The 27,610-nt window shown below is 37.5% G+C and overlaps 1 protein-coding gene across 1 annotated transcript in view; it reads left to right on the top strand.

The window, feature by feature from the left end:
- Window positions 1-7,178: 7,178 nt before the first annotated feature.
- The window catches only part of MYO9B (myosin IXB), a 35,233-nt gene continuing 14,801 nt past the window's right edge, over window positions 7,179-27,610 (top strand). The window contains exons 1-16 of the mRNA XM_059831789.1: window positions 7,179-8,015; window positions 15,999-16,093; window positions 17,786-17,848; window positions 17,975-18,074; window positions 18,223-18,323; window positions 18,546-18,675; window positions 19,158-19,247; window positions 19,479-19,595; window positions 19,872-20,006; window positions 22,009-22,130; window positions 22,730-22,871; window positions 23,128-23,323; window positions 23,893-23,968; window positions 25,557-25,667; window positions 26,758-26,797; window positions 27,324-27,446. Of these exons, the coding sequence (XP_059687772.1) occupies window positions 7,179-8,015; window positions 15,999-16,093; window positions 17,786-17,848; window positions 17,975-18,074; window positions 18,223-18,323; window positions 18,546-18,675; window positions 19,158-19,247; window positions 19,479-19,595; window positions 19,872-20,006; window positions 22,009-22,130; window positions 22,730-22,871; window positions 23,128-23,323; window positions 23,893-23,968; window positions 25,557-25,667; window positions 26,758-26,797; window positions 27,324-27,446 (2,478 nt within the window). The remainder of the gene's footprint in view (window positions 8,016-15,998; window positions 16,094-17,785; window positions 17,849-17,974; window positions 18,075-18,222; window positions 18,324-18,545; window positions 18,676-19,157; window positions 19,248-19,478; window positions 19,596-19,871; window positions 20,007-22,008; window positions 22,131-22,729; window positions 22,872-23,127; window positions 23,324-23,892; window positions 23,969-25,556; window positions 25,668-26,757; window positions 26,798-27,323; window positions 27,447-27,610) is intronic.

Below are 27,610 nucleotides of genomic sequence, written 5' to 3'. Positions count from 1 at the left end.
GTTGTTTGTATCTGATTACCAAATGAAACTCAATGCAGATCCTAGAAAACTATGCTCTTCCTTTAGGGACCAACAATGTTTAACAATAAAAGCGTTTTTAAAGAAATTTTTAGCATGTGTACATTCTACTGATGAACATCCCCCTTTTTTTTTTCTTCTAATTCACACAAAAGTTCAACCTAAAGTTTCTTAAGAAAATTTCTTATCAGTGTAAATGCAGCATTAGACCAGTGAAATTTTTACTTCCTTTGTTGACAGCTGTAATGCTATTAAGGATAAAATTAAGAAAACTACAAACGGTGGTAGAATAATCTCCAAGGTTCTTTTGGCCTACGTTCTTTGCCTCTAACAATCTCTGTTGTCTTGCCATCATTCCTTGTTTACTTGACAGGGCCACATTTTCACTTCCTCTGAATCATACTCAAGCATACATCTGTAACTCTGACATCACACTTTTTGTAAGGTAATAACATGCTATAGACCTTCAATGTCACTGTAAGCCTGATAAGGTATCCTTGTCTTGAGGTTAAATTGTGCATCTGAGTCATTAAGAGGAAGTAGAGGTCTGCATCTTGGGTGGTTTGAGAGTGTAGAGATGGGGATCAGGGTCTCAAGGGCCATAGGGAGTAGAGAGAAGGTAACTGAGAAGGAACTGCCTGTAATGAAGGTAATTTCTTTGACTTTTTCCTGTATTGCATTGCAGTCCGGCTTCTCCTTTGTTAGGCAGTCTGTGGCAGTAACTTCTCTGGCAGGACTGATTACAAAGAGTAGTAACAAATGCGTTGTAAATTTGCATGCTCCATTCAGAACTACTCCTTTTGGAGTAGAAGAAGCCAAAAGCTTTTAGTTAAACAAAACCAAGGATCTAAAGTTGTTTAGTCCAGCAGAGTTTTTTAAGACCAAGAAAAATATTGAAGTGTTACTAGAATGCTAAGCAATTTTCAGGTAATCTACAAATGTCTTGAATACTGGAAAAAAATTAAAATTAATTGTGCTCCACTAACAGCCACTGTATGTCCTTATGACATGACGTAAGACAAGGGTTGAGGCCTTTGCCTTACCTGTAATGCACAGTTAATTGTGGAAACTTTAGGGTGTCTCTGTAGTGTATTTTGCTGGAAATTCCTTGCTTTAGAAATAAAGGATAAGGAATAGCTGAATATTTTTGAAATTGCTAGATGTTTTCAATTTGATCAGACAGAGGGGTCTCTTTTGGGGATGATCACTGGTGATTCTGGTATTCAAGAATATTAGAGGTCAAGTACTTGTGATGTGTTTCTACTTTTATTTTGAAAATTATATGACAAACAATGGAAGAAGCTTGAATCTTTCTGTTTGAGGAATGCAGCACTGGAAATGTGCATGAAAATGTGAAGAACTGGGATATTATAAAGTTCATCCTCAACAATTTTGCTGTAATGGTAGCTTTCCCTTTTTAGCTTCACTGTGATTCATTGACTAAATATGTGGCTTCAAATTATGGCCTTATTTAAACTAAACGGATACCCTGCGCTGATTGGGATGAAGCTCTCTTCTAGAGTTTTACTACATTATTAAGTGGACACCGTTAGCTTTAATGCATATTAAAAAATTAATTGGCTTAATGCAGACTTGAAAATACCATCAAAATTACCATATACAATTGGAATTTTTGGTTTTCTATTTCTATTAACAATGTCTGAGCAAAAAGTAAAATTACAGAATGATGATAAATTATGTAGCCTACTGCGTTTCTTCTACAACGTACTGAAGTAGTTACCTGAAATGTTGCCCAACTCAGTGATTTAAGTGGCAAGTATAATCAATCCTCCAGTGATAGACTAAATAGTACAGCCTCATGTTCACTTAGATTATTGTTTGGTAAGCCCAGTGGGTTTTTATTATTAGTGCAATGAAAGTACTAATTGATAGGTAATATAAAAATAAATATGGCATTAGGCTGTTGCCTTATAAGCTCATTATGTTAGTGCTATTAACAAATACACTGTTTGTAGAACTTGCAATGGATGGGATAGGAGAAACTAACAAAATCCTGAAAAGAGATTTTAGATTGGTTAGACTTGCTTCCGTATTTCTAGACTTGTTGGAATTATCCTTCTAGGACAGTCGAGTAAAGGTGGCCTGTAACTGGTACCTTATATTTAAATTTGTCTAGCGTATTTCAGATTTACTTTTCTTCAATCTCACTTGAAATAAGTACCATTAAATTGTGTATGTTATACTGGCACAGCGAAACCACTGTCTCAAGGGTCTCAAATCTTATATCGCTATATCCTTTAACACACTAATCTCATGCAGCTGTTGCCCCACTCATGCCCACAGAATTAATACAGTCTAATGTTCTGAATAAAAGGTTAGAATTAAAAGCTTTGCCTCTCTAACTTTTTTGACTTTTTTGTCTTGCCCAGCTTGCCTAACTCTGTGTTTGCATTTGTAAAACAGAACTATGGTGAAAAACAATGCTTTGCTGTGTTTTGTAGATGATGATGACTGTCCTTAGTAAATTTTAAGTGCTGTGAAGATGTATACTTGCGCTACAAAAGGCTTGTGAAAAGTAAAACGTTTTAAGGAAAACAGGAAGGAGTCTGAATGTGAAGTCTAAAATTAGTTGATGTGCACCTAGTGCCAGCTTCTGCCTCCCACTTATTAAATTCTCTAACACACAGCTTTGTTTTTTCCCATGCATTGGAAGGGGGCTTCTTGTAAGAAAGGGTATTGAAAGAAATTAAGGTAACTTTGCAGAATTTCCATCTACAGAAATAACTCAACAGTGGTGGTTAGGCTGCTGTTTTCCTGAGTTTGCTGTTTTGCATGCTGACCAATACGGTTTCATTATTGCCTTCTACTCTTGTATTTCTCCTTTTTCTTCCAGTATTCTCTGCACCTGAATTCAGGCTTGTGCATCCTTGATGAGCCAAATTACATAGAATAAATATTTCAGTTGCTTAAAAATTTTCTAAATAATTAGAGATCGTAAAATTAGAAGGAATCATTGTAATCATCTGTTCAGACCACTCTCGACATAAATGAGAGGGTGATACCTAATTAATTTCTCTAATTAAGAGGCACATCTGTAACTGGGGACTGGCTGATTTTCTAAGAAGAACTTTAGCAATCGGGCCTCATCCTTAGTGTCAGTTACGTTTTTGCAGTGTAGCATAGCCTTCTGGTGACTTTTATGTCTTATGTTAGCCTGAGCTTGTCTAGCTTTGAATTCCAGCCACTGGCTTGTGTTAGAGCTTTGTCCTCCAGACTCTAGCTCCCCGTGCAAGGACTTAAACTGATATCAGTCTCCTCCGTGTGTTTCTCATAGACAAAGCTAGAGAATTTTGCTGTAAGGGGGTATTTTCTAACAGATTTTGTTGTTGTTCTCATCTCAGCTTCTTAATTGAATTTCGGATCTATTCTACATGCAGTATTTGTCACGTACCTTCTGAGTACAGGGGTAATATGGCTGCCTAGCTAAATATTAATTTGATGTGTATCTGGGAATTATATTCACTGTCATGCTTGTGGTGTTATGTTAGAATACCATGTTTAAATAATTACCTGCTATGGTTTTCAAGCCTATTTCAGGATAGCTCCCATTCCATCCCTCTGGTATGGATTCTTTCTTGGATAAATTTGAACTGAGCTGAAATTTGTTTAGCATTTGTTTTCTTGCTCCTATACTACTGAACTATATAATGGATCTAGGTTTTGGATTACTTGCTGCCTTCTCAATCTCTCTATGATACAATCTTTAACAGTAACTCTTTTCTTTCTTTTAGAAACATCATGAAAATGTTTACTTTGATTCCAGGAATCCAACTTCACTAGAATCTAATACTCCAGTTGCTTGATGATACCCTGTCCATAGTTGAATACTGGGACTGATTAGGTAACCAACTTATAGTCTGTTCAGTGTATGCTCTTTTGCTTTTATGTTCTAATTTGTTGCTTGAAATACTGTTTAGTGTGAAGTCAGAGGTATACTAAAGCCTGTCTCTTTTAGAGCAGCATTATCAATCAAATAAATTTGATATCCTTTCGAAGAAAATCACAAGTAGTCAGGACCAGCAGGTTTTCCTCAGACCTCTGTTTGTAATGACTAGATATTCTCATTCTGATTCTCAGATAGAAGAATTTAAGCGTCATGTTATTTCTTCTGGGATTCATGTAGTGCATTTTCAGGTAAATAAACTGTAGGTAACAAAAGCAGAATTAGTTTAAAGGAATTAGCCGTAATTGGGTGCTACTCTTCCTTAAGTGCCTTTAAGAATTTAAATTTATTTTCTTCTTAAAGCCTTATAATCAGTATTAAATTATTCTAAGTAGCATATCTGTTTTAAGTTGCTGAGTGAAAGAGTGGTTCTAAAGCTCAATGCTGTTGAAAGCAAGCAAGTAGTGTCTGGATTCATATCTGGTTAAAATGGGGCAGTGTTATGCTGACTGTCTTTCTGTTTACTGCTGATGTGACTGTGCATTGAAATCATGTTTCAGCAAGTTCCTTCTACTGTAGTTTATCTTCCAAATCATTCCTTTAAAGTGATGGATACCTGCTTGAACTTCTATCAAGTTGTATGATGGCTGTGTAATTTAGAAATCTGTATGTAGCATAAATACATTAAGGTTGATGTCTGCACATTGCTTTGTCAGAAATCTGTTGTCTTCAGGATGAGAGGTCTCTCTCTTTCTAGTTTTTCAGTCATGCACACCTGAGCAGACACTACCAGCTATCGCATTGCCACTTACTGTGATTGGCCTAGGTTTTTCACTGGTAGAGAAGAGGCCATCTGTGTTCCGGTTTCCTCTTTGGAAAGTGTGGTATGGGAGTCTTGAGCAATATACCAGATACATCGTGGTAGCTGACATGAGGTGAGGTTAGGAAATGTCTATCAATAAAGTCAGAGGTCAGCACCTAGGTTCAGCTTTTCTGTGTGGCCAAGAAGTTGGTGCCGTGTTTCTTAGGGTGCTGTTTTGGCAAAAATGCTTACTGGGGGGACTTCCTCTATCATACCAGACTGTGTGTCTGAAACAAGTTGCTGGGAAGAAAAAAGGAAGTCTGCATAAGACTGTCTCCCTTTAACTGGCTGGCTAACTTGAGAGGAAAATGGTCGCTGTTGTTCTTTTTTTCTGTCTGTGCTCCAGATTCATCTTCCCCATGAGCAGACGTCTGCTGTAGATTCTACTATGTGATAAGGTGTTTGGGCTTCTGTCAGTTAAGAATGCTTTACACTTGCATAATTACTTCAAAGGTACTTCAGACTTACTAGCTACTGGTCAGTGATAATTATAGGAAATGGAGAGGGGACTTTGAGCTCACTGGTCCATCCTTCTGTATGACGCAAGTTCTTGCAATAAGCTCTCCTTAATGAATGAAGAATGAAATTTAACAGGGCAAAGAAAACATTCTCAGAGGGATGATAGATCTTGACGAGAGATGTGCTGTGGTTTGTCTCGCTGTCTGTGGCTTGCTCAGCCTTCCTTTTGATGAGTAGCCGCTAAAAATGATTCAGCTTGCGTAACAATGTCTTCTGTAAGCTTACTTTTCAGAGTTCCCTTAAAGCACAATTCTCTACTCTGAGGCTGTTCATGAGGCAGAACTATGTCATATGTTTCTGTGAAGTGATTCATTACTTGCAGTGGAAGTGGCAGCTAAATGCTTCCAACTCTACTGATTTTGATTTGAAATGATTGCTCTCTGTGGCCTTGTGCAAGTTCCTGTGCAGTTGTTTAGTGGCAAAAAGCAACTTCATTGGCATTTCTCTGCCTTTTTTTAATATATATATTCAGCATGTAAGTGTATAATTAGAACACTTTGTTCTTGAAACAAAAATTGAACTGATATTCTGGGTATGAAGTTTTACAGACTGTTAAAACAAAGAGGATACTTCATTATCCTTCTTCTTTTACTACCCATTGATAAGCTAATACATTGCTTTAGTTCAACAGTTTAAGCAAACCTAGTGCTGGTGATCTGGGTGTACAGAGTTGCAGGTGAGAGAAAAATCACCAGCAAAGGTACAGAATGTTACTAAGTCTAGAGGCTTTTAACTTGGCAGTAAGGAGGAGGCTGACTTCCATGAGGTGGTTGTTAGGTTGAAGTTAGATTGCTGGCCTGCATTAGGGATGAAAGGAGGAAAAAGCAATCAGAATGAATGATTCTTGGAAGGCTCATGCATGAGGTTCCTGAAACCCAGTGAGGAAGGAGTTGATGTGATAGATGCAAAGGCTTTTGAATAAAGTGGGTTATTTGGGATCTTGGTAGCTGAACTGAAAAGTAGTTGCAATAAGACTAATTTTACTTTGCCTAAAATGGAAGATAAAAAGCATGTTCAAACCTTTCTGTAGCAAGGATGTGGTTCACTCAAGTGAAATTATCAGTCTCTTACCTGGGTAAATTATGCATGTTCAAGAAATCACTACAGTGTGCAGGGTTAGAAGGAGTTGACAGCAGTATTTGCCCTGGTCAGCTATAGGTCCTGTTTCCTTAAAGTTGAGTGGGGTAAACACTGTACCTATCTTTTACCTTTCAGGAAAAGAGGTCATTTGGGGAAAATGAAAAAAATGTGTGGATCTCAGTGTCAGAACTGTCGTCCTCCTTGCAGCTATGCACTGCTCCTTCTGCCATAGTTCATGGCTGCTCTAAACTGTCACTGCTGGTTTAAGAAGTGATCAAACCCTGTTTCTACCTCAAGTTGCTTGTGCAGCTTTAAGGGAGTGTTTACATGGGAGGGTCAATAAATGTGTAGCCACATGGTGAACCAGGTCAGGGAAATTATCTGGGTTAAAACTAACCTGGGGAAACAAGGAAGTTTTAGTTTGGACGTTTATCCCTGTTCAGGGTGCTTTGTGGCTATATGAATGCTTGTGCTGCTGTAACAGGGAGGAAGGGATGGTATGGGAATAGAAGGAAAAGGGAAAAGAGGATAGCTACTTTGGCAGCTATCCACTCCATGGGGTAGGCTAAGCAGACTGAAATAATATCACTGATGTGCATAAATAGTGCATTTGTTCTTTAGTGACTAATTTGACTATTTAATAACTTTATTCTCATCCTCCAGAAAATAATACCTTGCCCTAATACCTCTTGTACACATTTTTTTAACACCTGACATTTTTCTTTTTTCTTTTTTCAGACAATGGGCACTGCATATTAAGCAGGGGTGGAAGACTGAAGCCCATTTGGGGACAGAATGAGTTTGAAAGATGCTGACAGTGCAGTTTGCCAGGCAAAGGCAGCCTATAATCTTCATATTTACCCCCAACTCTCAACAGAAAGTGCTCCCTGCTGCAAAGTGACAGCAACCAAGGACAGCACGTCTTCAGATGTCATCAAGGATGTGATTAATACCTTAAACTTGGATGTCTCAAAACATTATGTGCTTGTGGAAGTGAAAGAATCGGGCGGTGAAGAATGGGTACTTGATATAAATGATTCTCCTGTTCATAGGGTTTTACTTTGGCCTCGTCGCGCTCAGGATGAGCATCCTCAAAAGGATGGGTACTACTTTCTTTTGCAAGAAAGGAACACCGATGGGACCATCAAATATGTCCAGATGCAATTGCTTTCCAAGGAGACAGATGCTCGGCGATTGGTTGAAAGGGGTTTTCTTCCATGGCATCAGGAGGACTTTGATGACTTGTGCAACCTCCCCAACTTAACGGAGACAACACTCCTAGAGAATCTCAAATGCCGCTTTCTAAAACACAAAATTTATACTTATGCAGGAAGCATTCTGATTGCAATTAACCCCTTCAAGTTTCTGCCCATTTATAATCCTAAATATGTCAAGATGTATGAGAATCATCAGCTTGGGAAGTTGGAGCCTCATATTTTTGCCATTGCTGATGTGGCTTATCACACAATGCTTAAAAAACACGTTAATCAGTGCATAGTTATATCAGGTGAAAGTGGGTCTGGGAAAACTCAAAGCACAAACTTCTTAATTCACTGCCTTACGGCACTGAGCCAGAAAGGGTACGCAAGTGGTGTGGAGAGAACTATTCTTGGAGCTGGACCAGTTCTGGAGGTAAATTTATGCTAATATTGCCTTCTGTGAAAATTGTTTCTTGAAAACTTCAAATAACTGATGTTGAATACTACTTTTGAGAGTCAACCACTTGGTTTAGGTTTTAAGTATCACTGGGCTGCATTGGTGTTTGGCTGTGTTGCTTGACTGCTTCTAATTGATTTTCCTTAATTCATCCTTCCGTTCAGTTGACTTCCTGTTGCTTTTAATTTATATTTGACTTAACTTTCCACCACTAAACACTAATATTCTGGGACAGAGGTTACCTGTGTTTTCCATCTTAAAGTTTTGATGGCATTTGAATCAAATCGTAAGTAAATGTTTTCATAAAAAGATTGTTCCACTGAAACATTAACTGCTTAGTGTAATCGTGTCTTTGTGTCTAAGCATGTCCTGCAGCACTTTTATGAACTCACTTTTTGAGGGAGTTATTTCCTTTCTACAATTGTTTGTTTTGAAGAGAGCAACATTGTTAGTTGAGGAGAAAGTGTGAGTTGGTTTTGGCTTTAATTGCTACAGCATTTCCAAAAGAAAGCAAAACTAAACACACTAGAAGGAGGAGGTACAGCTTGCCTCGCGTTAGGTAACAGCAGGACAAACTTAAACTGATCTTTTGGACTTTAGCCTCTCCCTTTTACTCTCTCATCTGAAAGGAAAAACTCTGGAAGCTTGGATGGATGTAATGGTCACCTGTAATAAAATCTTCAACAGTAAGGGACTTGAACACAGCCATTGTAATTTTTAGGTTTAAATATTCTCAAATGTAACAACAGTTTCATTAAAGAAAAATTTTAAGCTTTTTTTAAGCTTTTAGATAAAATGTGAAAAAGCAATGAAGTTAAACTTTAAAATGTGTTAGATTTATAAATGTGATTTGAAAGTTTTTCTGTAGAGAATGAGGAATATATGCAAGTACTTTTTTGCCTTCCTTTCTGCTGCTTGAAAGAAGAAGTAAAATTGTTTGAGGTTTGTTGGTTGCTGGAGTTCAAGTTTGCAGTTCTAAACAGAAAACAGGAAGGGGTCACTGTGGAAAGCACTGTTTGATCAGCTGATCTCTCTGCCTTTGATAAAATTAACTGTTTCAGATCCTAGTCTGCCGGATGTGATACAGCTGTGTCAAACCAGGTAGAGATGTAAAATCTGGTGTTGCAGTTTTTCAATTGAATAAGAAATGCACATATCCCTGGATTCAAAACTAAAATTAATAACTTTGCTGGAGTCACACGTAAATGTTTTATATGTCCAGGAATGTTCATGAAGAGACATTTGTGATTTTCTGCAGTAAGATTGGTTGTCATAAGTACTGCAACTGCTTCAGACTTCCACTGAGCATTTAGTAATGCATTTCATGAGAAGATAGTCTTGCTAGCTAGAAATATGATGCCAAATTGAAAGCTTGGCTTGCAAACTTCCCAAATGGATTCTAATGTGGCTGTTGGACTACATATTGCCTAAAATGTGAGGCTCTTTTCTGAAATTCTCGAAGAAACTTACCGCTCTCTTTCTTTGAGGGTGTTTGTCAGTTGCAAATTGATTCAGCTCGAACTTGTCCTCCCAAATATTGCCAAAGGTAAAGGGGTTTATGACAACTAAATATAAAAACTCTAAGAATATCTGAATAAAAAATGTCTTTCAGAATTGTTTATACATTTTTGTATTAAAAGTACTATTCATTGACTTGAAATTATGGGAAAGAAACCTTTTTGAAACTTGCAGAGGCTGAGATTTGTCCAGGCTGAAATCAATCACTGGGGTACCTGTGATTTTGACACAACTCTAAGGTAGTGGAAATATTTTTCTCTGTTTACATAACTTCAGTGCACATCAAAAAGTGATGCTGTGGTAGGTTTAGAACATAGAGAAGTAAACTCAAATTATCCTACTTTGGATACTGCAGAGTGGATTAAGTGGACAGTGAAGCTTCCATGTTCCCCAGTATGGATGCTCTTGTGCAATTCCACTCATGAAGCGTAATTTAAAAACAACCCAATTCAAATCTTGGTCTGGAGAGGAATGCACGGAAAGCTTACTTTGCTTTGTGGAAGTTAAACTGACGACAAACTCTTCTGTTAGAGTTGGTCATGACTAAATCCAACTGTGGTGACTCATTTGGGTTTTTACTTAAGGGAACTGAAGTGGTAAAAGGGAATTTTTCTTAAATGGATGCTTCAGGGGATTTCTTGCATGAACAGTTTTATAGTGTGCCTAAACTATTTGAGAATGTTCTGTTTAATTTTGAGTCCTCAAGAAAGATGAAAACGTACTCTTGACTGAAGTCTGTTTCCCTGACTCTTATGATGTAGAAGTTGGTTGCATTTTGGCTCAGAACTTCCCCTTAGTGACCTCTTATTTTTCTGAAGCCTAAGTAAAATGTGTCTGTTTATAGACTGACCTTTTGTAAAAGTTCAAGGAGTTGTAGCACAGAGAAGTGAGCACTATTAGTGTGTTATGGAGGTGGATTTATGATTTTATCATCTCATACTTAGCGAACTCAGAAACATATTTCTTACCGAATCCTCCTTCTGTGTTGGCTAACTGATCCCAGTTGAAATATATAAGTAATTTGAAGATAAACTATTGTTAATATTTTAGCTCCTTGTTCACAATTTCTAGGCTTTGAAGAATGGCGTTATAGCTGTACCATGAAAGGAGATTTGACCTTAAATGTTGCTTGTTACTACCTTCTCAAACATCTGAGAAATTAAAGACATGATACTGAGACAGTGTAGTTAAAAATTAGATATGGTACTAGCACAATTGCTGTCACATGTGCTAGTGAAAGGAAAGCTCGTCATGGGCTAGTCTCTGATCCGCAGATGCTTCTTGCTCAATCTCGGCACCAGAGTCTGAGCTTTTTCTAAGATTCCTTGTTGGGGATCTAATAAGTAGAGGTAATTTGCACTGCTTCTGATTACATTTGGCACTGCTTGCAGCTTTCTAGAGGAAAAGAATCTGAAAGGCTGGCTGCTTCTGTGGGACAGTGATGCTTCAGTACAGCCCAAAGCTGTGTTTTGTGCTGTTTTTAACCATTCATGAGACATGTAGTTGCCTTAGCTGTATAGGAATTGCTCTCTAATTCTTTTTTTTAATTGTTTCTCCAGGCAAACATAGATAATCTATAGTGAAGAGCAGTTTCTTTAAAACTGGTAGGAAGATAAAGATAGGCTCTGTTTTAAGATACTCCTGACTTTTTCATCCTTTTCTAAATTTAGTGATTAAAGTATAGTTCCCTGACTTGGAGTTTTGCCTTCTTGTAAGTAAACTGAACTTAACAGTCAATACGGTTGAAGTCCTAGGAAGGAATTTGCATTTGGGAACTGTTATTTGGGGCAAATTGGGAATAGTGAATCAAACCTTTGTTTATTTTATAGAGTCTTGAACAAGATAATTAAACCTTTCCATATGCACTTAAGAAGTTTCCAAGAAATTTGTATTTTCCTTTCATCAGGGAAAAATCTCTTAAAAAGCATGTTTTATATCTAAAATGCACAGTGTGCAATCTAAGACTCTGAACTTATTTTGGAGACCTGAAGTTAACTTATTGGATTCTTCAAGCCACTAGTAAAGTGGCAGAAAATTGAGCGAGGGGGTGGGAGCGTGTGGTGAGAGACCTAATAAGAGGGAATTAGAGCTTCCTCTTCTGGCAGCAAAGCTGTTGGCGTGCTGTCTGTTGTTAAATTGTAACCCTTAGTATCCTGGGTTTATTACAGAGGTTATTTTCTTAGTGTGCTGAAAGTTCGTTTCTCTCTGAAATGGAAGCTGAGGAGCAGCGGGACAGGTGGAAATACTGGGGTTGTCTTAACTTTTTTGTGTAGTATTTTGAAAAGCATTGCCTATTTCCATTTGGATGTGTTCTTGAAGATTTCTTAATGGCACTGAATCATTCTTTGAAAATAATTAAGGCCCAAATAAAACGTAAAGTCCAACAGGAAGCCTTCATTAAGTGGTCTCCTAAAGAAGGCAGTTGTAAATGTGAATCAATTAATATTGATGGCACAATCAGGTGGGGGTGTGTGAGATTTTCTAGAACTCAGCATTTTAAAAAGCCTGTTAAATTTCATTGTAGAAATTAAACTTTTACACTTTACCATTCTGTGGAAAACAGAGTAAAGCAATTTGCTGTCAGCTCTGTTTTCTTTATTACAGTCCCATTGTGCTTGCGGTTTTGGTATAAGATGGACTTAAGCTGAGTGGTGCCTCAACTCTGGTTTTCATTTGTATTTGCCATAAAAGTCTGCATATATATTTAGTGGGTGTAGTCTGTTCTATTTAAGGGAAAGTAGTTGTTTTGAGGCTATTATCTGCATGTGTTTGTTTTAAGAATCATAATCAGAGGAGGAATGGAACTTCCTTTTTCCATTTGGTTGGATGTTACCAGGTTTTTTTTGGTAGAAGTGTGTTGTTGCATACTTTTCCCCGCTCTTGGGGAAAAATCACCTTGTCCTTTATACAGTCTTATCATGTGGACTGCTTAGGCTTCCCCAGGACATCATACAGCACGCAGAGTTGCAAAATTACCCCGAACACTGCAACTTCTGTGTTAATGAGTTGATACTTTGCAGCGTGTTTGTGAAGACCACTGCTAAACTGAGTTCAACTCTGAAGCAGTCATTTCCTCTTCCAGGGTGTGTAATTTGAGTCTTCGATGTCATTTGGCACATGGTCTGTGCAGTGGTGGTTCTGCCATGGATTAGAGTGGTTTACATAGAAACTCTGATAGCTTTTTCAGATTTTGGCAATTCTTATGAAAGAACTAAATGAGATTTTTAGTTGTGTTCCTGAGGTAGATGATAGGAGCACATGTGTGGTTTGGGGTTTTCTTTTTATACCAAATAAAAGGAGAATTTGGCATTTGTCCAAATACTTTTAAAACTGTCATTGTTGTAGGAGTTTTGAGTAGCTGACTCCAGTTTATGCCTCTGGCATTCCAAGGTAAGAGGATGGGTTGGATGACTTCCTGACTCCCAGAATAGGCTATCCCAACTCTGGTTCCTGCTGGCCTTGGTCTGCTATTTTTGACTCACCTTTTTATATAGTTAGTGTTCTGCATTGGAGAGGTTTAGTTTCAGTTTTTCATTTTCATCTGTTTCCTCATGGACTCACAAGAGAAAACAGTAAATGGGTTTGGTGTTATGATTATTTCTCTTTAGCTGAAATTGTCTCTTGTCCCCTCACATTTTCTGAATTTATTTTGTAAAGGCATAGGTGGCTCTCCGTAAAGCCAAACCAGGGAGATAGCAGTTGAATTTCAGCTATGTGTAGAGTATCTGCCTAGAATTATCTGGGAAAGATGCTTTCCATGCAGAGCAATGGCTAGGTAATACGGGAGCTTAATTCTTACCTGTAATCCTTTTTTTGTAGGAAAAAGCTACAGTAGGTTGAAGATCTCTAACAGCTAAATACCAAATTATTTAACATTTCAAGTTTTTGCTCCTTTCTGATTTTAGGCAGGAGTCTCATTTCTTAGGTAGTTAACTTGTCAAAGTATATTGAGGAATATGGTAGCAGTGATTAGAGTTTAAAGTTTAATGTTACAAAAAAAAATTCCCCACCCAAAATGTTAAGCGACTTGGAATGTTCTTTAAAAAGTTGTAGATGTTAAAGGCTCTTATGAGAAAACCATTCAGTACATGAAAACTTTCCTAAAAACTGATAATATTAGATCAGCTTTTAAGAATTTGCTGTATGCTTTGACTAAATACCAGACACATGAGATCATAAGAGCCTTTAGTTTTAAACTGTATTCATTGCTTACATGAGTAATCACTAAGAAAAGTTTTTCAGGAAGCCTGGGTTATGGGATTTCTTAACTCTATAATGCCAAAATATTTATTATTATAAAATAATGTGGCAAATTTAGCTGTACTGTGTTTTGGTTTCTTGAATATGTCTAGTAAACTGATAGTTAACTGGTGGCTTAAGTTAGAAAACTTTCTAAAAAGAAGTTTTTTCCAGAATCAATTTGCAAGTCCAGTCTTCTGCAGCCTGGCAAAGTTCACTACAACAGATTTCTTAATAAACTAAATGGGAAGTTGGATGGTATTCTTCAGAGCCCCACAGCTGAACCACTGTCAGTGGGAGAGGAATAGGTTTTTTGATTTACGAAGCAGACAATTTGCCGTGCTGATGTTACTGGACTTCCACTTTTGGTTTGGTGTTGTTTGGTAACTGTAAGGAGTTGACCTGGATTTTATGTATGCGTTAATATGCACATGTATGCAAAATGAGCTCTAAAAAAAAATATCTGCGCAGTAACTTGTTGGGTAGTAGTTCCAAAAAGATATTGATGACTCTGGTCAATGCTTGCTTTGAAAAATCTGAGTGGGGATTCTGTTTGCATTATAACACACGTAGCATGGTCTCTAGAAACTAGATGGCTGAACTCAGCCTCAGTCACCTATAAGCACTGCTGGACACAAATCCTCTCGCCTTAGAAACACCTCGACTTTTCTGAAGTTACAAGCAGAGTCACCCTGTGGGTTTTCACCCTGCACAGGAAGAGGAAGAGCTCCTTTAGCTTATTCCTTTAGGTCAGAAATAACAGTTGTCTGAAGAATTATGGGCATTCTTCCAGTTTATAAGAAGTTTCTCAGATTCTCTGAATGCTAGGCAGCTGGTGGTAGAAATCTACTTGTAAGAGTGCTTTGAGAACCTATTTTGGATACAGTGATCCAGGTGTCACACTGCAGTGTAGCCGCAACCCTTAAGATAGTTTGAAAAAAAAACAACAAAAAAAAGAGAAGGGAAGAGTTTCAATATACAGACAATATGACTGTCATGAAAACAGTAATCCCCTAGGATATACACCATAATTGGGCAGTTTTATGTAGTGTACAGTATTCGCATGTCCGTCACTCTCCGGATGTGTGTGTGTGTGGAGGAAGAGAGTGGCATTTTCGTGAAATTATTCCACAAATGTGCTATATTAGGGGAGGCGGATTTCCTTATGGAGGCCTTAATTGCTTGGAGCTTTAAGAGGAAATATCTGTGGCAGGAATTGCTGGTGATATTCTACATCGAGCAGTGTATTGTTCCAAACAATTGTATTTTACACAGGGTTTCTTCTCTACATGCTGGATTGCCTCCTGCATGTTAGATGGATGACAAGTTTCTCTTAACCTAAGAACGCATAGTTAAGACTTGATAAATTTAAGGACATTCCCAATAACTAATTCTACTGGCCTTTTAGATGAAGTAAGTTATCTTTATAGTTCTTAAGTGTGGCTCATGCAGAGAATATTTTGTTACGTGTGTACTAGCAATTACCAGAGGGCTTATGATACAGGCAGAAGTATTAAAGATGCACAGTGAGGATTTGTGCCATACCTGTTTTTTCCCCTTTCCTAACACCTCCTAATGAAGCCACGTTTTTGTGTTGTGTAGTGGCCAATGTGTATGACATGGTTCTGTAAACCAAAGTTTTTCTGTTTTGTCTTTTCCCTGTTTTTTGAATACACAACTCTGAAAATTCATAGGCTAACTTTGTAAATGAGACCTTAATGTTCTGTTCTCACTTAAAGAAAAATTGTGTTTATTGTGAAATTTTTGAGTGGGAGCAATACGTTAGGGAATAAGACGTAGTTTGTGGCTTTTCTATGGGAGAGGCAATTTCATGGTAATTGTCCTGTCATCTTCCTACTCAATATCCTCTCTAAGGTCATAATTGTTAGTGATTGAGGCTGATTTGCGCTCTCTAGCTGTGATTACCTTTCCTGTACTCTTAGAAATATCTAAACATACTATTCTCCTCCCTCAGTCCCTCAAATATTATTGCATGGGGCAAATAATAAATGTATATAGATCTGTGAGGAACAGTGGAGGCTGCCTAAGCTGCCTTTTTGGTATCTGTATGCTGCCATTTCCATAGTATTTCGAGTTTATACTGCAAGCTAAGAGGAGGCTGAACAATGAACAGAAGAGCTTGAAAAGCTATGTATTGGCATTTCGTTTAATGGAAAATTAACTCATTTTACTTTATTGCAGGCATTTGGAAATGCAAAAACAGCGCATAACAATAACTCCAGTCGTTTTGGAAAGTTTATTCAAGTCAACTATTTAGAGAATGGTATTGTCCGAGGGTAAGTACAGTATGAGGTTCTTCTGGGGTTGATCTCTGTGCTTGTAGGAATTGGTAAAGACTCTGTTGTGTATAAAATGCTGCCTTACTGAGGCTCTTCTCATGTGAGAATAGCTTGCTGCTGCGGAGTTTTCAAGACTCTGAGCTTTGTGGAATAATCAGGTGATGCATAATATTCTTACCTTGCTCTACCACCATACCAGGTTAAGAATTTGGCTGCTGCTGCAGCTTTACCTTCATGTTAAATGAAGGCTTTTTTCATAGCACCTACTGTCCTCTCCATTTTGTAACCAAAAACAGCAGATTTGAATTTTTAAGAGGAGTTGGAGAGAAGTGAAATAGATTTGAGGAAGCCATTTTAAAGAAACAATTTAAACACCAGTTAGAGATAAAGAAAACTATAAAATTATGATTTTACTTGACTTATTTGAAGTTATGTGCTTCTATCTGAAGGACAAACAGGAAATATTCTATACCTACTTTTTTTTTAAATATGTGATAGTTACAGCTGAGTCTTAGAATTCTATTTATATTTTTCACCCCGTAGTAAGTGCTATGTCATACTACTGTAGCCCCTCAATATTATTAATCAAAGATTATGCTTTGCTCTTCTTTAGTAGCAGGCACTTTCACTTCAATTGAAGAATTTTGTCCAAAAATTTTATGTGATATTAGTAATTTGTGTGCAAATACTCGTGTAGTTACTTGTCTAACACATGCCGTAAAATCATTTCTTTCAGATCTTGCTTTGTAAAATGCAGCTTAAATTTTTAACGCTCGTGTCTGCAAAGTTCACAGCAGTATGTCACGCCTGTTGTCAAGATGTAGCCATGCTAGTTTAGGTGCAATGTCATAACATACAACAACAATATTGGTATAGAGTTCTGCCTGAAGCTGGCTGCACTGTGGAGTGTCACTAGCTATCACTGACTTCTGTGCTCCAGTGTCTTTCCTTTGGGTTGTCTTCGTGTTTGCAGTTTACAAAATGGCAATAACATAAATGACTAGGAACTCTGTACCACATCTGCTTTATGTCATTCTGAACAAAATTGCCATCTTTTCAGATGAAGTCACATTAGCTCAGGAGATTGGTACAATTTGAATACATTTGTTTTGTCTTCAGCGTGAGAAAATGCTGCTCAAACTTCGGCCTCATTCGTTGTATCCCATGTCAAGGAGTTTAGATTATCATTTAGGAGATTACTTTGTCAAACTGTAAGGGGTTTTCTGTCTGGCTGACTTCCATTTTAGGCTGACATGTATACTGTTATAAAAATCTAGCAAATTTGTTAGCTTGAGAATCAGACAGTTATCCGGTATATTTTTGAGGTCTTGTAGTCTCTGCATTCCTTGTCAGATAACTGTTAATCTTGGAGTAGATAACAAATGGTTAGCACTCTGCATATCTTGTTTCTTCTTACGATTTTTCATCAGCACTTTTCTAGCTTCGTCTGTCTTTTTCCAGTTATGTCTACTAAAACCAAGCACTAAAGATAGGTGTTTCTCTTTGTTCCAATCACAATATAGTGCATACTGAATTTTTTGGTTTAGGTTTGAGATAGTGACTAAGCTCTTCTCTTGTATATTCTAGTGCAGATTTAATTATTTGAACTCTCTTGGCAGTTGCTGTCTGATGTTTTGTGAGGTGTTTTCTTTTGCCCTCATGCTTTTTTCATTTTTTACGGCTCTTCAGGGCTGTTGTTGAAAAATACCTGCTTGAAAAATCTCGTCTGGTTTCACAAGAAAAAGATGAAAGGTAAGAGATTAGTACAGTTTACTAACATAGTCATAATCAATGCAAGAGTTTAAGAGCATTTAAAGTATATAGAATAAAAAAAAAGTCATTATATTTTCATGAAAGAGAAATGTATTGACTTTGTAGGAACTACCATGTCTTTTATTATTTGCTACTTGGAGTCAATGAGGAAGAGCGTAAAGAATTTCACCTCAAGCAACCTGAAGATTATTTCTACCTCAATCAGGTAATCTGTGACAGGGATTTACAAATGCATTGATAACTGTTGTCTGTCTGTTGTGTTAGAGATGAAAGAAAGCAGAGCAGATTGTACTTATTTTCTTGTGATGTTTGGGCTTCGTTCTTTGCCTTTAATTAGGGATCTCTCTTCACAGCCTAACTTGAAAATTGAAGACGGGGAAGATCTCCGACATGACTTTGAAAGATTAAAACAAGCTATGGAGATGGTCGGCTTCCTTTCAGCAACAAAAAACCAGTAAGTAGAATCCTTTAAGCTTTTGTTACTGATAGCTAGTTAATGTTCATGAATCGCAATAAACTGTGTATGTGTTGGGATCACATTTAGTCCAGTAGGAAGCAAGGAGAGCTGAGTATTTGAGGGCTTACGGACAAATTCTTGAAGTAGAATTAAGTCTGCTAACCTGTTACAATGAACTCATAAGAACAATTCTCATAAAATTCAATTTTTCTTCCTTAGGATTTTTTCAATACTTTCAGCTATTCTTTATTTGGGCAACGTTACATACAAGAAGAAAGCTACAGGTCGTGATGAAGGGTTGGAAGTAGGACCTCCTGAAGTGTTGGACATTCTTTCCCAACTTCTGAAAGTACAGTATTTCTTTTTAGCTCTGATGTTTGATAGATCTTTTTGTCGTGCTCTACCTCAGCATTTTACTTGAATATCCTGTTGCCCAGTTTGCTATATCTAGATCTGGTTTATGATACTTCCACAACACTTACCTTATGGGAGGGGAAATGGATAAAATTGGTGAAATTATTGGGTTAGGGATGAAATATAGCCCATAGCATGGAAGCAGAATTTGTTTACTCAATAATCATAGAGCCGAGCAGGAATAAATGTAGTGGAGATGTGTTCTTTGCCACCATAGGGAAACATCTGAATGAATCTAAGCTGAGAATAATTTAAATAAGTTTTAAGAGCTTGTAAAGCTATTGATGAGTGATAATTGCAGCTGTTGTCAAAGAACTTGGGCTTATCTGAGGAAATTGTGATGTCCACTGTTGCCATCAGGTTACTCGTTGGGGAGTTTGAGGCTGACAGTAACTCTCGTTCTTGCTTGTTTTGAAGGTTAAACGAGAAATTCTAGTAGAAGTGCTAACAAAAAGAAAAACTGTGACTGCTAATGATAAGCTTATTTTGCCATATAGTCTCAATGAGGTGAGTAAAAGAACACTGGTAGTATTATTTTAAATAATTAAACTTGCTTTTCTGGCTACAAAAAGCAAATAGGCTACACTTTAGTGAGGGATGGCTGGAATGTTAAGAAGTTAGCACTAAGGGGAAGTTTTGTTTTTATTTGTCTCTGATAGGATTGTGACCTTTGAGTGATGCTGGTCTGAAATAGAAATGCTTTCTTAAACAAAGTTCTGAACATTGTTTCATCTACAGGCAATAACAGCTCGCGATTCAATGGCAAAGTCCTTATACAGTGCTCTGTTTGATTGGATTGTTCTGCGAATTAATCATGCACTCCTTAATAAGAAGGACATGGAGGAATCTGTTACAGTAAGTTTCTCACAAAAACAGGTCTTTGTAGACAGTTGTGTATTTAGAGCTATCAGAGAATGCTATAAATGACATGTTCAGATATCTGGGATAAATTTTGATTCTTCTGAAGTCTGTGATAAATTTCTTGGTAATATTTAATCACCTCTGTTTTCACAATAGACATAACTGTTAAATATTCAAAAATCTATTAGCATACACTACAGCGCTTTTTGTAATGTGGGTTAAGTCACTGTATGACAGATTGCTTAACTAGATTTCCACATCTTCTTTTAGTGTTTGTCCATTGGTGTACTTGATATTTTTGGATTTGAAGACTTTGAAACCAACAGTTTTGAACAGTTCTGTATAAATTATGCAAATGAGCAGCTTCAGTATTATTTCAATCAGCATATTTTCAAGTTGGAACAGGTAAGAAGTTAGAGCTGCTGAAAGAAAAACTTGTTTTTATCAAGTGCTCATGTATTATGCAGACTTGGTCACTATCCTGCAAAACCACATGGCATAATTTTTGTAATTGCTTGAATATATTTCGAAAAGTCTTATTTTTTAATTTCTTGTTTTATTATTGTTTATCCTGGTATTGTTTGACAGTTGCAGCTTTGCTGTATTTAGTGCTCTGCATATACTAATGATAGTAGGGTCTTTCTTCAGAGGGCTAGCATTAAGTTTCTGCTTGACTGTAAGGAAAAAAAAAGAGACATTCAGGCCACTCAAGACAGAAGCCAGATGAAACCGTAAACTTTGAGATTGAAAGTCTGTAGGTGAGGTGTTTGTTTCAGGGGGTTTTTTTGAGGTGGTTTTTGTTGTGTGTTTTTTTTTTTAATGGTAGGTAAGGTGTTTGTTTCAGGGTTGTGGGGTTTTTTATGGTTGGGAAACAGTTTCTCTTATTTTTGTCAGTTTGTAAATATTCAATAACTAGTCTTTGCTGCTGCTTCCACCTGACTGCATTTATGGTATACAACTGTATGTTGATATTGGCAGTAGTTCTGAAATCCTGATATTACTGGCATATGTTGATTTACTTGTTTGCAGATGGTATTATCTTCTTACAGAGCGCTTTGAGAGCGGCAAGAGCTAACAGATCCTGTTTCTAGACTGAGGTTTGGGGGGGGGTTTGTTCTAGGCTTGGATCTTTTCTGGTTTGTGCTAAAACATAATTCTGAGGGCACTCTGCTGAAAGAAAGAAGTCATTCTGTAGTATGTGGTATTCTGTCAACAACATGTAGATAACTTTAAACAAGCATTTTAAAGAGAAGAAAATTACCAAATATACAAACTTCATATGTAAACATAATGTTGAGGTCCCTGTTTTGTAACTTATGACAGGAGTGGCTATCGAGGCTAACTAGAGTAAATAGTTAGATCGTTTTCTTTTTTCCTAATGCCATTTTTCCAAATAAGCTTAATCCTTGAATGACCTATTTCCTGTATCTCTTGCAGTGTCAGGGCCCTCAGGGGTGGGTCTCTATATCTTTTTAAAGAAAGGCTTTTTTGTCTGTGGAAAATGGCATTTCAGTTCTGCCATGTGGCATGCACTGAGCAGTCTGTCATTAGGCAGACTGAATTCTACTTAAGTAAAAATAATCCATTTCTTATCATCATCATAAAGAATAGTGAGAGGTGCTCTTTGTCTTTTCTTAAACATAAAATTTATTTAGTTAATTTTCTGTGGGATATCTTTTTTTTTACATTAGTACCCTATCGTTAGCATTTTCTGTGGGTATTTACAGCATTAAGAAAAACTGATATTTTGGTTCCATATCTTAATCGGAAGCTTGTCCTGTCAAGCATTTGATGCATTGTCATTTCAGCAGAAGAGCTTCATATTCTCTTGTCAAAAAGAGCTCCAAATTTTCTGAACCTAAGCACTATACACTGCTTCCTTAGGGAAGTTCTGGTGTTGATGTTTTGTAGGGCTTAACTGCCTGTTTTGAAACTTCTGTTATTTTGTCTGACAGTGCAATTTGGAAATTCTGGACCTTAACATTAGATGTTTTTCATTTCTCATAATACAAGAACTACGGAAGAGAAAAACAGACTTAAATTCTTCCAATATATGTCTGCCTAGGGTTTTAATGTAATTATGTAGATGTAATGTCTAACTCCAAGTTAGTAGACTGCTGATTGCTGGGGAGGTGCAACAAAACATTCCTTTCAGTGTTTTGGTTTTTAAATAGTTTTACCCCAACCATCTGCTGTTGAGTGACTTGCTTAGGTAGACCTTTGATCTGACTCAATATGCCTGCTGTTCTGTTCTTATTTATAAGTTTTCCTTATTTTTGTTTCTGCTCTCTGAACTAACAAATGCAACTTGCCATAGCTGTTCAAGGATGTCTTTTAAGCACTTAGACCACAGGACATTAAAGGTCAGGGCACTGTACTGATGAGGGAATTTTCTTGAGCTACACAGGAGGAATATAAGAGTGAAGGGATCACTTGGCACAATATTGACTATACTGATAATGTGGCCTGCATTCACTTAATCAGCAAGAAGCCCACTGGCCTCTTCTATCTTCTGGATGAAGAAAGCAAGTAAGCAACAAACATCTTCTGAAAGAAAAAATATGTGGCAGGGAGGAGGGAAGGACTGTAGAAGGGAACAGAAATACAGTACTTTAAAAAGGAAAGGAATGTTGTGGGAAGCAAAGGGTCATCTTTTGGCTATGATCTACACTCTAGTTTGTTTCTAATGACTCCAATATGGTGGTGATAAAAACTGAACTTTGGTTTAAGCAGACTTAGAAACTCAGGTTTGTGTTTTACATGCATTTTACTTCAATCATAATTTCATGGTATGTAAGCCTTTGGAACATTAAGTAGCAAATGCGGTAAAGAGTTAATGTGGTGCTAACTAAACTTGACTGGTGAAGTGGGAGGAAGCATTGACGTACACTTGAAACAGTCAGAATATTCTGCTATGTGTGGAGCCATTTCGTTTTGGTCCAGAAATTAAGCCCACCTCTAAGATTCAAAGCAGGTGTATGAGTCTTAATTAAAAGTGTAGAGATGTTGGACGATAAAATACTTTCCACAAGGATCAATAGGCGTCCTTCAGTCTGTCACCTTGCATCTCACTAAATGTACCTGTATTTGGAGAAAAATAGCTGACGTCTTTTGTTTTGTATTCCTAGTTTTCCACATGCCACCAACCAAACTCTACTTGCAAAATTCAAACAGCAGCACGAGGAGAACAAGTTTTTTGTTGGAACCCCGGTGATGGAGCCTGCTTTTATTATTCGACACTTTGCCGGGAAAGTTAAATACCAGATAAAAGTAGGTGATAGATCTGATGGCCACAAAAAAAATTTCCTTACCTTTCTGATAGTTTTTGTCAGAGTGTAGAAAATTTGCTGGGAATGGGCTGGATCAGATGTGTCCTCAGATGTACTTCAGATTTTTTTATTATTATTTTTTTGGTTGTGGTCTAGGCTTGAGGATAGAATAATGAATTATTCTGAATAGTGGTTAGTATCTTGGGTCAAAACACAGCTTTCCTGAGAGCTTGTGGTTCAATGTGCCTGTCTTGCAGGATTTCAGAGAGAAAAATATGGATTACATGAGACCAGATATTGTTGCTTTACTACGAAGCAGTGACAGTGCTTATGTTCGGGAGCTGATAGGAATGGACCCTGTAGCTGTGTTCCGTTGGGCAGTTCTGCGAGCAGCTATTCGAGCAATGGCTGTCTTTGCAGAAGCTGGACGCCAGAGAGCTCAGAAGACTGCAGGTATGGTATGAAAAAGCTCTGGAAACTCTTTTAAATACTGTACAATTGGTTCTGTCAACAAGCACTAACCAGTTTACAGCAAAACCTTATCATCTTCTTGGTTTGGCACTAAGGACAAAACTGACTTTTGAAAATGGCTTAACATTTACACACCAAAGAGCTTGTCACCGTTTTTTCTGAGCTCAGTCAGACTTCCTCCCCCAATAAGTGCACCATTTCCAGCAGGCTGTGCCAAATTTGAAGCCCTATTTGTAAAAGTTGAGGAAGATATTAGTAGTTCTAGTATGCATGCTCATCTTGTCACTGGTTTTGATCTTCTCAGACCTCCCTGCAGTTTCGAATGAGTATTTGGGATTAAATACTAATTTTGAAAAGCTTTTCTGAGCAGCTGCCATTTACTTTCTAGTAGTAGGGAGTTTGAGAAACAGAGTGGTCTAGCTTGATAAAGTACTAGACAAAAACTCCAGGCCCTTGGATAGATACTTTGCTTGTTACAGTTGGTGGGGATTTTTTTGTCTGCTTTGCACATATCTTTGTCAAAATTCAACTTGTTGATTATTTCATAACAGGAGTGGTACGTCAAGGACCCAGAGTTCCCCTTGGAGAACTCCAGAGATCAAATACACCAGTAGAAAAAGTTTATCGGTGAGAAACATGTACTTAACCTGTATCAGGGAAAAGACCTGAATTGCTGAGTCGCATTTTCATATATCAAATGTCAACTAGATCTTTCCACAAGGATAGCAAGTTTTATTTCTTCTGTCTTATTTCATTCAGCCTTTTTAATACCATCAAAACAATACTTACTTTATGTATGACCCAGTACTACCAAATGTTGGTGACGTAGCCTCAGTTCCATTTACGACTGGGTTTTTGAGTTCTCTGTCTGTACTTTGTCTATGTTGCTTTTAGAAATCTGTGTTCCTCTGCAGCCAGTCTGTGTCACTGAAGGATTCGTAAGAGCACTCGTGTTTTTTGCAGCCTTATGACATGATTAGGAGTCAGGGCAAGTCCTACAGAACTGCCTCCACGTGTTGCTCTGTATAGGCATATTTGCCTTTCTATGGACTATTTAGGTTTTATACATGTTCCTTTTGCAGCTGCTCAATGCTTGATTTCTCATTTGATTGTTCTGAGGATTTCGATATAAATGCTTTTGAAGACATCATTTCTTTTTATGAAAACAAGAAGTAAGTAGAAATAGGCCTGCACTTAAAGGCCAGGGAGGCACATTCCTGGACAGACTGACCTTCTGAGCATGCTCTGTGTAAAAGTGAAGCCATGAAGTACACATAAAATAGTGACTTCATGCTGCTTTATAATTACTTCATCCTGGACAGCCTCTGTCACTTGTGGCAACTAAGAACTAAAGATGCAATTCGGGTGAATGGATTCATCATAGTGTAACATACCTGTTTCCTTGTGGCATCTTAAACCAAAATCTTGATATTCAAAAATATTCAGAGGTACCAAGGGAAGGAAGCAACTGTCTGTAATAATGTTGCTGCCTCAGTGAGCAGCTCAGAATGGTGATAGCATCTAACAGTCAGAAGTGATTCTTATGCTTCTGTTATTTTTGGTTTGTGCCTCTCTGGAGAGTAAAGAAGGTAAGTTCTGTGCCAAGACACAACACTTCACGAGCACGGTGCATGCTTAAAATACTAGAATCTGCCACGGATTAGGGACCATCCCAGGCTTACTTTGAAAAGCTAAACGTGTGAATAAGTTTGAAATGGAAATGAAAAACAATTTCATCAAATATTCCTGTAATAGCTAGTTTTTAACTTATTTTTCTAATGTAAGTCTGCTTAAGCTGCCTCATTTTGTAGTCAAATCTATATATAAAAATATTTACCGCTTGATTATAAAGAAGCGTATATCTATCTGAAAAGGCTACTTAGCTTAACAAAAAGGTTCCTTGCACCTTAAGTACATTTTGCTAAATTTCCCTCTGTTTTCTGAATTGACGGCTTAAGAATTTACATTAAAAAGTAGAATTAGGGAGTAAGTTTATCATGAGACCCTGGTAATTAAATTTTAGGGCACTGACAGTAGAAAGTGCTGACTTGACATCAGGATCATTCATGCTTAGGAAAAAGTAGTCTGGGATTGACCTGCTACTGTTTGGAGCACACTTGGTGATGGGATCTCTTGGTTTAACTTTTTTTTCCCCCCTTCTCTCATGGCTGTGTATCTTTGTTTGCCATCATTGTTTTGCTGTGAATCATTTTAGAGACATGCATGAACAAATCATCGCAAGTATAAAAGGACTTCCTTGGCAGGGTGATGATCCCTGTAAGCTGCTTCGGTCACTCAGTCGACTTCAACACCGCTCCCACTTCATGTGAGTTCTGGTGCTCTGGGTATTGCTTTGAAAGTGCAACAATAACCAAGCAGTTATTCTAGTCCACAAAAAATACACTTGTCCCAAGTTTGGCTTCTGCAAAAAAACTAAACAAGACAATTAAGAATAAAATAATTCCTTCTAAAAAATATAAAGGCCATAGAGAATGCTTCATTGCTTCATTGCATTAGCTGAAAGTTAAACCTACTTTTCAGGTAAACTTGCTTTAAAACCCAAGTACGTAGCACAAGCTTGTTGTGCAAAACGTTCGACAATGAAATCTCTTACAAGTTGTAACTAATGGTTTCCTGAAATTCAGGATGCTAATGCTGTGTATATTCCTGGGTTAAGACTCTTTACATGTGCGCACCTATGCATGTGTAAGAAAATCAATCTGTGGTCCATTGTATAATAAATAAATGCAAACTGAGTGGCATGGAGTTGGAACTCACCTTACCTCATGGAGTTAACATGCTGAGAATTAGGAGGATGTGAACTACAGCCTTGTTTCTGAGAGCGTCCCCTTCTAGTTCACTGTCTGTGTGTGGATGAGAGCTATGCCTGAGGTTTGTGCAGTGCCCCAGGAGGTTCTGGGGATGATCTCAGACGTATCAGAATTCGTAAGTGGAGTGCTGGGGCATGTGTTGTCCTTCTGTGAGCAGTTAAGTACTGTCACAGGGGTTCTGGTGCAAGCAGCAGTAACTCCTGAATCAAATATTTTTGTTTGATAGTGCCTTAGTATTATGACAAGAGTTCAATGACTGTACAGTTAGCTAAATAGAGTAACTTGCACAAAAATAGTCTATGCAACAGTGCAGTTTTTAATAGCTTTAACTTCAGAGAAAATGTTTCACTTTTGAAAGCTTCCAATACCTACAGAGTTTATTATTTAAAAAAAATCTTGTTGCGAAGCAGTTTGCATTTCTTGCATTGATCACTTGTAAGAGAACTGCATGAACACATCCTGATGCTGTTGTGCAAATTTTCTTCTATCCTTCATCTTGCCTCATAAATTGCACCAACTTATGGCTTGCTGAAATAACAAAAAATCGTGTATTTTTTTCTTAAATTATCTTTAATATTTTAACAGGAAAAGTAGAGGTATCAAACAAAAGCAGATCATTCCCAAGGTAAAGTTATTCAGTAAATTCAGATTTCTCTTGGTTTTTGTTTCGTTTTTGTGCTGTGAACCTTCATTTTGATTGACAGAACTCACTTCAGAAAATACTGTTTCATAATGTAGGGAAGTTTTATCATTTATCCTCTAAAACTTCATTTTTGACAATCTAAAAGATATGTAAATGTTCACCTTAATAAGAATTGCTGAACAGGAAAACATTGCAAATCGGCATCTGTTTAATTAGACTAGAGATGCCATAAATACATAAAGCCATTTCTAATCAAGTCATTGAAGGCAAAGACAGTGATTATGTAATTCACCTTGTTCACCTTGCACTCCTGGGATGGGGCAATGAGGAGTTTCGCTCTTAAGAAGATGCTTTGGTCCAAAATAGAAATAGTCATGAAGTGTAATATGTCATTGAATGTGGAGCTCTAGGTAGTTGGTTTCATTCTTACTCATTTTGATGCAGACAGAAATCTTTCCCCTTAAGTCAAGAGACTTGTACTTTGTTGATTATGAAAACTTTCTTCTAGAACTTGCTGGATTCCAAATCTCTGAAGCTCATAGTAAGCATGACTCTGCATGATCGAACTACAAAATCCCTCTTGCACTTACACAAAAAGAAGAAACCCCCTAGCATAAGCGCACAGTTCCAGGTAGGTGACTGATGTGGTGGTACACACTGCTGGGTGCACCCTGACCTCATGGGAACAGACCTTCTTGGTCTGATCTAGACTGATCTTGCTTGAAAAACAAAATGTTTTTTATTCTTGGTATTTGTTTGAAGTAGGCTTTGTTACTTGATTAAAGTTAGACTACG

Source organism: Gavia stellata, chromosome 32 (genome assembly GCF_030936135.1).
Source record: "Gavia stellata isolate bGavSte3 chromosome 32, bGavSte3.hap2, whole genome shotgun sequence".
Lineage (NCBI taxonomy): Eukaryota > Metazoa > Chordata > Aves > Gaviiformes > Gaviidae > Gavia > Gavia stellata.
Note: the sequence above shows the minus strand (reverse complement) of the source record. Positions and strands in the feature narration are given on the sequence as shown.